Below are 14618 nucleotides of genomic sequence, written 5' to 3'. Positions count from 1 at the left end.
CCCTAGGCTAAAGCAACAGTCTTGAGCAGTGAGCTGTTACAAATTCAGCATAACTAATTCAAAAGGATTTTCTAGTAGCATTTGATTAGAACAGCAGCTGTAATTTCTAAGCCACTGCTCACTGCTTCACTTCACCTCTTCCAAAACAAGCAAGATGCCACTCTAGAAGTCAAGCTGGAAGAAAAATAAAAAAAGGTGTGGAAAACAGTTGCTCTGCTATGCATCTTGGAAATCATTGACTCAGAAGAACTTATCCTGCAATTGAGGCTATTTTGCATCTTGCAAAATATTAAACAGAAAGATCAAGACTGGAATAGGAGAATGTAAGTCAAGCCTAACAAGGGTTTATAGGGGATCTATACATTATGTACAATTTCAGGACTAAGATGATGTTAAAATCTAGCACTACTATAAAAGTAAAGTAGCTGGCAACTGTAAGAGTACAAGTAGTAATTTTAGACATTTCTAGTAATATTTTAAAGTTTTATAATAGTTTTGTAATAGTTATTACTGGCAATACTAACATGGCAAGCAAAAATGCACTCTAAGGTAAGTATTTTTGTCAATGCTTCTGAGTAAAATAACATCAACTGGTTCAAAGCCAGGTATAAAATGTCAACCCACACCTGTAAGTTGATATCTAGCTCTTTAATTTAAAAGTCTGACTAAAAGTCCATGAAGTAGATGAATTGGGAACTTCTGGGACTTATTTTCCTTCAAGTGTCCTGGGAGAAAGATTGCTTGAACCAGAGTTCAAGATCATAGCCCACAGGCACATTCGTACTGCAGGCATACAGAATCCAGCATCTGAGGCAAGAATGATTATCCTCTGTGTTTAGAGAGAGCGCATATACCCTGCTCGAACTGTGCATAGGGATATAGGCAAGTGTGCTGGCATGGCTTCAGTCTCCTGAACTGAAATAAAGCACAGCTCACCAAGAAGTGTTCTTATTTCTGAATTGGAAAGATATGTATGTACTGTTAGATGAGTAAGGAATCTGCAGGATGCCTGCATCCAGGGGGTTACAGTCAATAGTTCAACACTCAAATGAAAACCAGTAATGAGTAGTGTCCCTCAGGCCAGTCCTGGGACCGGTACTTTAGTATCTTCACCACGGACAGACAGGGATTGAGTACACCCTCAGCAAGTCTTGAGAAAACATGAACCTGAATGGTGCAGCTAAACAACACTGGAGGGAAGTGATGCCACCCAGAGAGACTTTGATCTGCTTGAGGAGTATTCCTGTGAGAACTAATCAAGTTCCACAGGGCCAAGTGCAAGATCCTGCACCTGTGCTGCAACAATCATAAATATCCATCAGGACAGACTCGGGGATGAACAGACTGAAAGCAGCCCTATTGAGAAGTATCTGGATACTAAGTGATGAAAAATTGAATGTGAGACTCCACCTAGAGTATTGTACACAGCCCTAGGGCTCCCAGCACATGACAGACATGAATCTGAGTGCAAAGGAGAGCAACAAAAGCAATCAGAGGGCTGGAACATCTCTCCTATGAAAACAGGCTGAGAGTTGGGGTTGTTTAGCCAGAAGAAGAGAGGTTCTGGAGAGACCTTTCAATATATAAAAGGGACTTTAAACAAAGACTGAGAAAGGCCTTTTACTAAGGCCTGTAATGGCAGGTCAAGGGCCAGTCATTTCAAACTGAAAGAGGGTAGGTGTGGGGTATGCCCAGCTCCTGCCTTGGAGGGATTGCATAACCTCCCGGCAAGATCCCCTTGGAAAAGGCAGCACTTTCGGTGAGGGTGAGAGAAAACAGACCCATGGTCCTCTGGGAGACCCTATGTAGATTCTTTGCAACCCATTGGCTTCTACCACCTCACACCCACCCTTGTATCCCTATAAGAGGTACCCTATTCTCCTTTAGAGATCGGAGAGCTCGTCCCTGGCCTCCCCTTTGCGGGGTGCGGGACAAATAAAGCTGCCTCATGCGGAACTGCCAAACGAGCCTCTCGTCTCTCTCCTCCTGGTCTGGCCTGGGGTTGCCTCACAGAACAAGAGCTGAAATCACTCCCTCTGAAATCACTAGAGAGCTGACAGCCTGCTGAGACAGGCACCCCTCTGTGGAGGCAGCCCAGTGGCTGAGGGAATGCCGCAGACCTCTGGAAGACTGTCCCTTGTGGGACGCTCTCTCTGGGTCAGTCACAGCTTCCTGGGTCTGAGCCACAGACCCCAGCCCGGCTGCAATAGGTAGGTTTAGACTGGACATAAGGAAGACATTCTTCATGATGGGGGTACCAAGACTGGAACAGGTTGCCCAGAGAAGTTATGGATCCATCTCTGGAAATGTTCAAGGCCAGGCTGGATGGAGCTTTAAGCAACCTGATACATGAAAGATGTCCCTGTCAGGGAGGGAGCAGGAGGACTGGACTGTATCTTCAAAAGGTCCCTTCCAACCTCATGCCCAAAAAACTCTCAGGCAGTGCTCGCAGCTATCAATGCACACCCTAGGCAAGAGCATTCAGCTCAACTGTAGGAACTGATTCATGGTTCAGGGAAGGACACACTTGAGTAAACACTACACTCCTCTTCCTGGAAAACAGATCTGTTCCTAGGGAAGTTATTGGCTGGAAATACAGCAGTTCTGGTGTTCTGTGAGTGTGCTGAGCACAAGGATGGTGGCAAATAGAAATCTATCATGGGTATTTTTGTCTCACTGAAAGGCAAAAATGACCCAGAGTCTGTAGACTGTTTGAAGAAAAGGATGAAGCTACAAGGACACAGTTAAGCCTTCTACAGTTGTTTGCAGGTCATGCTTAAAGATGCTTCTGAACCTGGAAGTCCCTTTTTCAAGAGCTAGAGTTCAAATGATTGATCAATATTAAAGCTTATCATGAACACTCTCCTCATCTGCAGAACTACTGACTGGCACATGGCTGAATGGAAGGCATACAGCCACCCCACAGAAGGTCAACCATTACTCTCCAAAGTAGTAAAGAATGTAATCCAGAGGCAAAGACAGCAAATTCTGAAAACCAAGTGTCTTGGGGTGATCTTATGATGTGTATCCCATATCGCTGCCTATGCCCAGAAATTAATTTTTGTGCCTTTCTATGCCTCTAAACTGACCCTGAAAGGGGGAAGGAAAAAACTGAGCAAAACTTTCTCAAAGCAGTTTGCAGCTCGTTCAAGGTTACAAAAAGATAGCAGGTTTTTTTTTTCCCTAGCTGGGGCAGGGGAGGGAGGAAGCACCCGGCTTGTTTTTTTCCAGTCAGTTTTTGGCCAGTTTTTCTTCTTCTTGTTCTCCAGAGAAAGACTGAGAGTTGGACTTTGGATTTCCTTCTCTGGAATTCCGGATTTTTCCCCTTTTCTACTGGACTGCTTGATTGCTGTAACATCAGAGCACATCAGGAGGACTTTCCACCGGGCACAGAGGGCCTGGCCCCGGCCCAAGCCCCAGCTCCGAGGAGACCAAAGGGAGGACTCGAACACTTTCCCAGGTTTTTTCCTCTACCGCGAAAGATTTTACCATCTAACATTATTTTCCTTCCCCTGTGTTTGTTAAATAAATAGTTTTATCTTCTTCACTTTCCTTCGAGGAAAATTTATTTTTTCCCGAACCTGGTGGGGGAGGGGTGGTTGTGCCTTCTCTCAGAGGATATGTTTCTAAATTTGCCCAAACTGGAACACCAAGGAATCAAGAAGAAGCTGGAAGAACAAAGTACTCCAGCTCCTTGACACAGCTGCCAAGAGCTGAAATATCCCTCAACATACATGCATATCCATACAGCAAGCAAGAGTCAATAAGAATAAACACAATGAGAGAGTAAAAATACTTTTTACTCCCCAGAGAGCATATTTATACCTGAAACATATAGTGCACACGTGGATTGGGTTTTAAGTTGAAGGTTTATTGCAGTTTTATTGGGTTACACACAAAAACTGGAAGGGTGCCACATGTTTATACTTTCAAGCCAACTTGAATATGAAGCTAATTAAGTGAGATTTTTATTACCAAACTGTACCTTAAATGAAGGGATAATTTAGACGTTTTAAGAGAGATACATATTCCTCTCAAGTTGCTATAATAAAAGAAACAACAAACCAACAGTTTTAGAGAACACTGGAAGTTAGTCTCCTTCAGAGGCTTCAGAATAAGCTCATTTACTGGTGTTCAAGGTAGCTGCTGTTGGTTAATATATCAACTTATTTCAGGTATTTACATCCAAATGTGTAGCTACATTTTTTTAATTAGTCAAAAGATGATGTTTCCCTTCTCAAGTTAACTACTGCTTGTAAAAAAAGCAAAATCTGCAGATAGTGACTCAAAGCAGAAAACTAGCCTCTAAACAAATTGTCTACTCAGGCCATCCATTGTATTTCTACTACAGCTGTATCAGTTCAGCAAGTAATTTCACCTCTTGGTACCACCTTCAGCATACAAAGATACATTAAATTTGATCTGGTTTTGAGAAGCACACAAAAATTCTGCCCAGTCAAGCAGACTGCATTCTGAAATTTCACTGAGTCAACCAAAACAGAAAAAAATTTTAAAAGACCACAAACCAAACAACAACAAAAAAGCAAATGCCCAAAACTTTGCTAAAAATAATGTAAATACAGTTACAGAGCACCATCAATAGAAAATTTTGAAGTCAAGATGAGTCTGAGGAAGCAACCTATGCTGTTAAAGTTCCTCTTAACCTACACCTGTACATCTAAACAGACTATGTGCAAATCTAAATACAACTGTGGAACCTTAACAGCATATGTTGCCTTCTGTTAAAGGAGCTATTTCTTCAGTCCTTTGGAGCTCATATTGACTTCAAGACTCTAATTGTATGAATAATGCACCCAATTAAGTATTTTACATTTAGAACTGCACACAGACAGGTCTGGGTGTATTTCAGACTACTCCTGCTACAACTCTGATCCTCTAACTGAACTTACTTAGGTGAGACATCAGATCACCAGAGTCCAACTCTGTCTCTTCTCATCTCTGGGCAGATTTACCAGTGACAGGGAGAAAAATCATCAAAAAGAACGCAAGATCATTATGGCATTGTATGGCCAAAGATGCCACATTCGGGAGGTGTGGCATGACGGAGTGTGTTTATATCAGGATACGTTCCTTTACGAAGTCTTTACTAACAGATGTGCTGTAAGGTGACAGCAGGGTCAGTTATTTCAGCTTGAATAACCCACCTACTTTCACAGACATAATTTGGAAGAAGCTGTAAACTATACACACTTTGCATTTTCGTATTTCCCATTGTATCCCAAACTTGATTCAAAGTCTAGAAAAGGCAGTCAGTAAGAAAAGAAAAAAAAAAGCTCTAAAACAGTTTCTGAAACATTAGCCTGATTGAGTTCTCGTGTTACCATCACAAGGCAGAGTTACATATATTCATTCCATTAGAACTGCTTTTAACCAAGAGCAGAAGGGTCCCTTTTGCATTAAAACAAAAGAATATAGCCTGACACCCATAGTGAAAACTTCACTGCAAAATCCCTTCTCCAAGGCTGTGCCCTGCTAACGAGGAACCATTCTATAACCAGCAGGCCTGATTCTATTTAAAAACCCACACAGCACACCTTGCATGTAACCTGAACATATCAGACAAATTCAGAGTAACCAGAAAGATGGGTACCTATATTGAGAGCTGTTTCCTGTTTGTCACCTGTCAGAATCCATATCTTAATTTCTGCCTTTATTAGTGTGGCTATTGTTTCTGGAACACCTGCTTGCAGGCGGTCTTCAATGGCTGTAGCTCCAAGAAGCAGCAAATCCTGGGGAAATAAAGAAAACAATCCCTTAAATTCTTTTAAGATAAACCTCTGTTTGGAACATACTCAAAAAGGAATTAAGACAGCATGTTGTATCTCACTGCTAATACTGCACTTTGACAAGCAATATACACCACAGTAAATTTCTGGTGGGGCTATTCTACTTCCTCTGCACACAATTCACATTTCAAGAGGTACAGAATGGAACAGAGTGTTTTTGATCAGAAAGATGGCAACATTTCAAGAATAATTAATTGAAGTTATAAAAGTCCAAAGCTAGCCTACAGATGAACATATATACTAGACCATTCACTAATCACCATAGCAACATGATGAGTAGTCACAGTTTATATATTTAAGCTCACAAAACAAAAATTATTTGGCATCACATCATTTAAACTAATTTCCGTCTATAAAAGGTACATACAGACTGGATACAACCACTCAAAGCAAAAATTATTGCAACTACTTACGGATATAATCATTACATTTGTGTAATACAAGTGGTATGAACATTAATCAATCCAAGTATCTCTAATCAACAGACAGATGTCTGCCAGAAAAATATGTCTCATACAATGAATTTAATACTCCAGAGTTATCCATATACTTAGGCAATTCTAAAACAATTGCTTGAGGAGATCTGGCTACATTACCATAAAAAAAAAAAAAAAACCGGGCAGAAAAATAGCTAGAAATAAACCTTGTCAAAAGGTACAGTTTACTCAGATTTTACCTCTAAAAGCATTTTAATGATTCCTTACATATGCAAAGATGTTCAACTTAAATTGAAATAGGTTTAGGTACACTGTATCATTTCAGAAATTGCACAGAAAAAGGCAGCAGGGTCCTTTAGTCCCCTTTGCAGGGACTAAAATTATTCAACAGAAATGAAGACAAATGAACAGAAATAGTAAGGAAAGTTGCTGTTTTTCAGCCTGGGAATGATGAGGCTTCAGAGTGACCTTACTGTGGCCTTCCTATATAAAAAACAGGCTTACAAGAAAGATGGATAATGGCTGTTTACCAAGGCCAGCAGTGGCAGGACAAGGGGTGATGGTTTTAAACTGAAGGAGGGTATATTTAGTCCAGACATAAAGAACGGACTTTTTTATGATGTGGGTGGTTGAGACACTAGAACAAGTTTGCCCACAGAAGTGGTGGACCCATCCCTGGAAGTGTTTCAGGCCAGGCTGGATAGAGATTTGAGCATCATGGTCTAGTGAAAGGTGTCCCTGTCCATGGTGGGGGAGCATACAACAAGCCCCTTCCAACCCAAACCCTTCCATGATTCCATGAAGAAGGCATTAAAAGCAGCTCCCACTTGTATAAATCGAAGCACACTTAAAGAACAGAAGGGCAAATGGTTATCCATACAGGGTGTAAGCTGGCATTAAGTCTTGACAAAGCTTCATTTTTGCTATGAGAGATTCAGCTGGCAAACGCAGCAGAATCAACTCATACAAGTCATTATGCTTTAGTACTCTATAGCCTCCCAATGAAACATCAGCTCTGTAGTGCTGTATTTTCCCACTGCTTTTCTTATTAAATTGTCTGCTTTCCACATTGTCCCCCCCTTCCCCTGCCCCTAGTCCTGGCCACACCCTCAGGTTCTCCCTATTGGTTCCAGTAGCCCAACTCCACCCACGTACCACTCTGTGCCCTCAGAAAAACCCTCTGCTCCCTGACCAGGTAGTCTCTCTGCCTCTGGGAACTGGCTCATCATCATGTAAAATAAAGGTTCCTCTGAGGTAGCTATGCAGGGACCCTTGTGCCTCCTTTATTGTCACCGTGTTGCAGAGCCGACAGCTAGCCAGAGCAGGAGTGAAGGGCTGCCCAAAAGGGCTACGGGAGAGCGGAACAGCCGCCCTCCTCAAAGCGGCTCCGCTGCGCTCTCTGGGAAGGCTGCAGCTTGCTAAACCAACGCAAGAACTAACCCACCGCAACACAGCTCTGTCAATGCAAGCAACCTTTGAAGGTTGCAATTGTAGATTGTCTTTTTTTCGCTACATCACTTGTTAAGGAGTTACACATGACAGCATAGGGACCAGTATGGCTGAGCTACCTGAGCAGAGGAGTTACTACAGCACCTGCTGAAGCCCTCTCAGTCAGCATATGGCTGGGGAAGGAAGTCAGTTCAAGTTTGCCTCCACACATGCACCTGTACTGTGATCCAGCAATCTCAGCACTCAGACTGAAAAAGTAGCTCTCTTGGTCTAATTTGATCCCGTAGACGAAAAAGATCCAGCCTGTTAAAATATAATGTATTTTGTGTTGCAGCCAAAAGCCAGTTTATCTGGAAGCCCAGCTTCTTGGTAGGACCAACAAGCAAACATTAATAGGAAGGCATACAGTGGATAGTAACTGACTCCAATTCTACAACCCACTCACAGGTTCCCTTTTTTCTTAAACCAGATACTAAATTGTGAAAAAGGCAGAAAGTAGATGAGTAAAAATGCACTAAAGCTTGAGAATACATTTTAAAGTACAGCAAAAGCAATGTTCATTTTCCACCTCAGTGAAAACAGAAGAGTACGAGAGCACAGTGCAAGAAGCAGAAAGCTGAAAGGAGCTACTCAAACCTACAGAATCAAGGATTAGACAACCACACTTACTGACACACTATAAACATAAAAGACCATTTTAGGCATGAATTGGAAAAGACCCTGTCTTCAGCTCTTACTGAAAGAGTTCTTGGAGCTTTTCTCTTACCCTCTGAAAGTTGGCTCCTATCCTAGTCTCAACCTCCTTGTGGATGCCCCACCCCTGGAAGCATTCAAGGCCAGGTTGGATGGAGCTCTAGCAACCTGGCCTAGTGAAAGGTGTCCCTGCCCAAGGCAGGAGGATTGGTACTCAATGATCTTCAAGGTCCCTTCCAAACCAGGCCATTCTATCATTCTATGATTTTGCCCCAACTAACTTAAGTAAATGAAAGAACCTAAGCAACATTTTAATATTAAATTTAATTATTAAATTAATATTAATTTAAATTAACATTAATTTTTAAATATATTGAAGTTCAAAACATGTTTTAAAGAAACCACTAAATAAAACTAAATACCTGGAGCAAGAGGGAAGAACATGAACCCACATAGGTTAGCAGTGCAACTACCAGCACTTCCGAAAGCAGCAAGACCAACGAGGCTCAGAGAAATACTGGCCCCTAGTGTTGGCATTTTAACATTTCATTCACTGTGGGATTAGTGTTTCAAGTAGGTTCTCTGATACCTACTTTCCCCTTCCAAAATTAAGAGCTCTGCAATTTGCATGGAGTGCAGGTTTTCACCCTTTTTTTAGCCCATGCTCCTACAGGCTTTGGTGAGCCCTACACTGTGCCTACAACAGCCTTCAACAACGCTGAACTGTGAGTGCTGTACTAAAAGGAACAGATCTCTTCATGCACTAGTACATGGGAACTTGGTGCAATACAGTGACTTACATGTATTATCTTTAGCAAGTTACAACAACCTTACACAAAACAGGAAGGTTTTTAAAAGTGTGAGAAAAGCGTTTATAAGTAGAAATTATTTTTTATCTGTAAATTTGTCTCAGATTTACAGATTAAAACTGTGGACTGAACAGGCTACCAACTAAAAAACCTTTCCAGTTTCTCATCTATGAAATTAACAGTTTATTTAATTGTGTAAAGCCAAAATTCCACTGGAAAATACACATGTAAGGGAATCTGCATCTGATCATCAAAAAAGTATGTTTCACCTTTTCAATGATCTCATAGCATTCCTCCAGCTTCTGAGTTCTGTCTTTCAGAACTGTACTGGATTCATTGTAGACATTCAACCACTCTCTGTAAGACTTCTCCGAGAGATCAGCGTAAGCAATGCACAATGTCCTCAGACCTACAAAACAGAAGACAGCCATTACCCACAGTAAAACTGCATTGAGTATCATCAAATCATTCATACCTAAGGAACACTAAATTCTAACCCTCACGCTGGAACAACAAGAGTGTCTAACACACACTGTTAAACTCTGGATTCCACAAAATCACCCTGCACATTTTTTAAAGTACTTGGATTTCCACAGTTGCAAACCACAAATCTGGTTCATTTTGGCTACCAAAGTTGGTGCAAATCCAGAAAGTATTGGGCAAAAACTTTTTACTAAGTATGAAAGCAAGCTTGACGTTCACGTATTTTTAGAAAGATCATACTGAAGAATGGGCTACATACTGTGATTGGTGATATTAGTCAAACACCCTGCACAGTCCATGCTTCTTTTTAGCAAGACTGTGCTCTCCTTCAGTGTACCAGTGTAACTCACACTAATAATGGGAGTTACATGTGCATAAGATAGTGAAGTGGGTCCATGAAGTACGAAAAGCAATTTATTAGACCATTGGCAAAAATTAACATAGAGAAGTAATGATTTTGGTTTGGTTTTTTTTCTGTCATGAATCAAGCAGAAAGGAGTGTGTGCAATAAAATAAAAAATACAGAAGTTCCACTACTGGGACCATGGGAGTCTGCAAAAAAATTTTTTTTTTAAAAGCTGAATGTTATTTTCAGATTTTGGAAGAAAAATGCTGGTTCATGGTTTTACTATAAATCAGGTATGCTATGCTATTGCAGAAGGGGGGAAAAAAAGCCCAGTGCTTCCCTGTGAACAGAGGTGCTACATCAGTCAAAGGCCTTACAGACCATTTCAGACCATCTTTGATGTCTCAGTCTACCAGGCTGCCCAGCATGTTCTGCCTCGTAAAGCCAGAGACGCTGGCATCCGACTTCTACCCTGGTAAAAAGACCTCCAACTCCAATGTAACTGAGCTGTTCTGGGCAACACAACTCATACCCTTTCCCTTCATCATGGACACACAGAACACTGTCCTTTCCTTCCAAATTCCACTTCCCTATTGAAATCACACAGAAGTTGGACAAAACCCTCCTTACACTTGAAGTCATCCTACAGTTGTTAATTTGCTAATAACACACTCCGTCTTGATTTATCTTCACAATCATCTCAGTTGACACCACAGAGCTTAGACAATGCAGAATATGCTGCAAATAATTTCATAAACTGAAATCTCATGGCATGCTGTTTCTCTTACCTTCCGTTGCGAAGTATTCAAGATGGCACAGTGTTTGTTCCATATACTGGGAATCTTTTGAAAGCCTCTCAAAAATTACATTATCCTATTAAAACCAAATTCATTACAACAGAGTAAGTCTACATAGGAAGTTGCTATTTGTGTATTTACAAGCTCAAGAGAAGCAACCTGAATGGACTTGCTAATATCAAAAATAAAACTGCATTTACAATATATTTGGGGTTTAGAGTCTCTGATTTGAGTAATTAATCTGGATTGTGCCCAGTGGCAGAGATACTGCTTCCACTTTAAATAACAGGAACAGAAGTACACTCTGCCCTCCTCCCCTTTTTCCATAAAGAGGTCCCCATTACTGGGCAGTACAGAACACTTCTCCACAGATTACTAAGCCAATATATTGATTTTCAGAGAACACAAATGTCTGGTCTTATTCAGTACATATTGCAGTCCCATGCAGTAGTTTCCTGCAGTCCTTTCTAGAAAAGATTCCCACTGATGTTAAAAATAAAAGGCAGAAACACTGATCATGTTCTACCACAACATTCTCTCAGAAACAGCCTTCTTCCTGTACCAGCTTTCTTTATCACTAAATCAAAGGACAATTGAAAAGGCCTGGCTAAGAGCTGTAATCAAAATATAGCAGCATCACCCACATAACTAGAGTCTGGATTTTACTCTGCAACTACCAGAACAAGTTCTACAAACATATGTAATACAGAAACTCTACTTTTACTCAGACATCTGCTCTTAAGCTAAGTAAACAGGCCTACATCTAGCGCTGATTACAGACAGGCATGCAAACCTATTTATTATGGAAGCAGCAGGACAGAGGATGACTACCAGAATGTGGAAGAGTTAATGCAGAATAAGCAGTTAGCTTACAGCTCACATGAGTGGCAGATGCAGCATGTTAGTACATCTAGGTCTGCTCATACAGAAAACAGCATGAAACTTTGTACTACAGAGTCTCCTGCTCTCCATCCCTTCCAGTGCCACACTCCAAAGAACAGGGTGAATTCAGGCATGGCATGAACAACAAGCAAGTTCCAAGTCTGTGTGGCCCTGTTAGACATACAACTGTGAACTACCACACAATGGCAGGGGGCTTAATTCCCTTCCACCACACCAGCATGAAGCCAGCACATCTTTATGAAATCAAGGGAGATAAACAGAAGCAACAGAGCAGTGAACACAGACCTATATGTCATGGCAAATTCAAGTAAACCAGAGCCTCTCAGAGGTCAGGAAGAGTTTTCCCTGTTGCAAAAAGCCAGCTCCATAGTTTTCCACTGAAATTAGAACCATTCTCTGGCTGTGGACAATGCTAGTTTTGGAGCCTTTGTACTGTGCTAAGTTATTGCTCTTGTCAGTGAAGACAAAAGCACAACATGGTGCAAGTCATGATGACAAATAACAGCAGGTGCAGAGATGCACGAAAGCCAGATCGAGAGCCAAGCACTTGAGAACAAATTTTAGTGTTATAAATTCAGACAACAGCATTTAGTCCAGCTCCTGAACTCCTGCTGCACAGCTGGGTAAGCCCTAGCTTTGCTGAAGTGAGGGTACTGCTCCCATTAATTTCAGGATTTCAGCTGGGTAGTAGAAAGCCTAGCAGTCTTCCAGCCTACAAAAGGAGTCAGAGGAGGAATGACAGCTCTCTTAAATCACTTGGCCCTAAACAGAAAACCAACAGGTATTCTGTATGAGACATGAAATGTCAGCATCAGGCACAGCTGTTGAAACAATAACTGGCAGTGTTCTCCATTAGGCAGCATAATTACTTACAGCCCCTTTGCAGTAGAGACGTAGCTGTCCTGCCGGAGTTCGAACGATCACTGACATTCTCTTCCTGTTGCTATTGAAAGAAAAATAGTTGCTTTCATTAGTCAAAGTGGTGAAGAGTAATTCCTGTTCTAGCCAGTGAATTTTCTCAGACGTGTTTAGTGCATCTGAAATCAAATGGGATATAACAGCAGTAACTTAAGATCCCACAACCCTTGACCACAAGGAGAAATATTAAATTGCCTATTTTGAGCTTCAGCCCTATGTCTCCCATTGGCAAGCACTTCAGACTTAAACCCAGATGCGAGCAAGAATTTGAAAAAGAGCAAGATAGTATAAAATCGTCTTGGAAGAAGGGCAGTCACATTTATTCTCATTATTCTCTCTCAGTTTTTCCTTATTTCTCAAGCAAAATTCCTTTGGGGACTCTAGAAATGGAATCTTTAAGGCTGATCACATCTTTATTATAGGCATAACAGACATTGAAACAACCATCCACTGACAAGGGCACTTGTTTAACTTCCTACCTCAAAAGCAAGCAAAAACATCATTGAAAGGAATCATGGTATAGACCAGTTCTTGGGCTCTATAGATTCTTTATATTGGTCTAATCAGACCCACATAGTTGGGATTAAGTACAAGGAAGTGAGACCCCTCGAGCAAGGACAGGACAGTCAAGTTTGGCATCTATATTAAAAAAAACCCTAATGTAGACGGTAGCATACTGTACACCAACATCTAACAAAGGAAGGCAGGCAAGGATAATTTCATTTTTTTTAAGAAATTTTGTCATTTTACTTATCAATCTCTCCTTTAAAAGACCCACTGGAAAAGATACTCAACTTGCAAGAGGCAGAGGCAAACAAATCAACTCTCATTAAGGGAACCATAAGAACATGTGGTTTCATGTAAATCTTTTCCTTAGCAGAAGGACAACTCGGAAGTACCCTCCTTCCTCATTACCATTTTGCCAATGTGTACAAAACACAGTGTTGAGCAATCTTTTGTCTCCTCTTGAGGCTGCTTTGAGAAATGAAGTCCCTTTTCAGAGCTCAAGAGCCATGTGTATTAAAGCAAGCTCTTGGCATGATCATCAGACAAAACAAATCTTTTCTGAGGCTTTCTAAAGAGGGGTTGGAAGGACAGCAATTAGCTGTGCCCAGAATTGCTGCAACATTCTAATGACACTGGGAAACTTCCATGTGCTTTTTGAAAACTAATTACAGGAGCTCCCTCAGTGGCCAGGTGGGAAGGTGCTACACAGGGGAGAATTAAGACAGCTCTTTTCTGCTGCATGCAAGCTGTGGCTACTCCTGTCCACAGACACCAGGGTGCTGGTCAACTCGCCACAAACCCTCAAAGACTCTTCCAGTGCCGTTTCAGATACTTACCACAAGTAGCTGAAATAGCTACATTCTGACTGGAAAGAGGGAAGTACTCAAGAATAATCTTCAAAGCAAGTCAGGACACAAGAAAAGCTGCCTACCCAAATCATCCCTACCTTTAGTTTTACATAGTCCTTTAGAGCACAACCAGCCAACTAAAAGACAGCGGAGAACAAGAGTTCAAGGCTTAATCCCCAGCAAGAGTAGGAAAAAAAACAACAGAAAAAAAAGGAATGCTAACTAGCACCTAGCACCATCCAAACTGGCCTAACTTGATCAACTGACAAAGAGAAAGCACCTTGTTATCTCCAGTGATTTAGGGGCCTGATTCATCAAAGTTTCTTGCTACCCAAGCAATGCCCATCCTAATGAGCCTGACCAATTAGGAGTGCTTGCAATGTTTATATTTTCATAGCTGGCATGGTTCTTAAGAGGAGGCACTTCCAGGTGCAGTTTCCATCTACTCAAAAAGCAATTTGCAGAAGCACTATAAAAGTGCAATCCTAAAGTATGTTCTTGAAGTAGACAAGTGACAAATCAGGATACCCATGAGTCACAGCAAGACGCTTCCAGGCCAGCAACTTCTTAATACATTAACAGAGCTGCAGTGGCAGGAGAAAGTTTTATGATCACATGCCA

General features: G+C 41.3%; 1 protein-coding gene across 4 annotated transcripts in view; it reads right to left on the bottom strand.

Moving 5' to 3' along the window:
• ATP8A2 (ATPase phospholipid transporting 8A2) overlaps positions 1-14618 on the bottom strand; it is a 295003-nt gene that overhangs the window by 225328 nt on the left and 55057 nt on the right. For all 4 annotated transcript variants that reach the window (XM_017731391.1, XM_017731389.1, XM_017731390.1 and 1 more), the window contains 4 exons: positions 12598-12667; positions 10813-10897; positions 9465-9604; positions 5612-5750 (listed from right to left, as the gene is read on the bottom strand). In XM_017731391.1, the coding sequence (XP_017586880.1) occupies positions 5612-5750; positions 9465-9604; positions 10813-10897; positions 12598-12667 (434 nt within the window). The remainder of the gene's footprint in view (positions 1-5611; positions 5751-9464; positions 9605-10812; positions 10898-12597; positions 12668-14618) is intronic.

The sequence above is a fragment of the Corvus brachyrhynchos genome, unplaced genomic scaffold (assembly GCF_000691975.1).
Source record: "Corvus brachyrhynchos isolate BGI_N302 unplaced genomic scaffold, ASM69197v1 scaffold103, whole genome shotgun sequence".
Taxonomy (NCBI): Eukaryota; Metazoa; Chordata; class Aves; order Passeriformes; family Corvidae; genus Corvus; species Corvus brachyrhynchos.
This window is presented reverse-complemented; position numbering and strand designations above follow the sequence as displayed.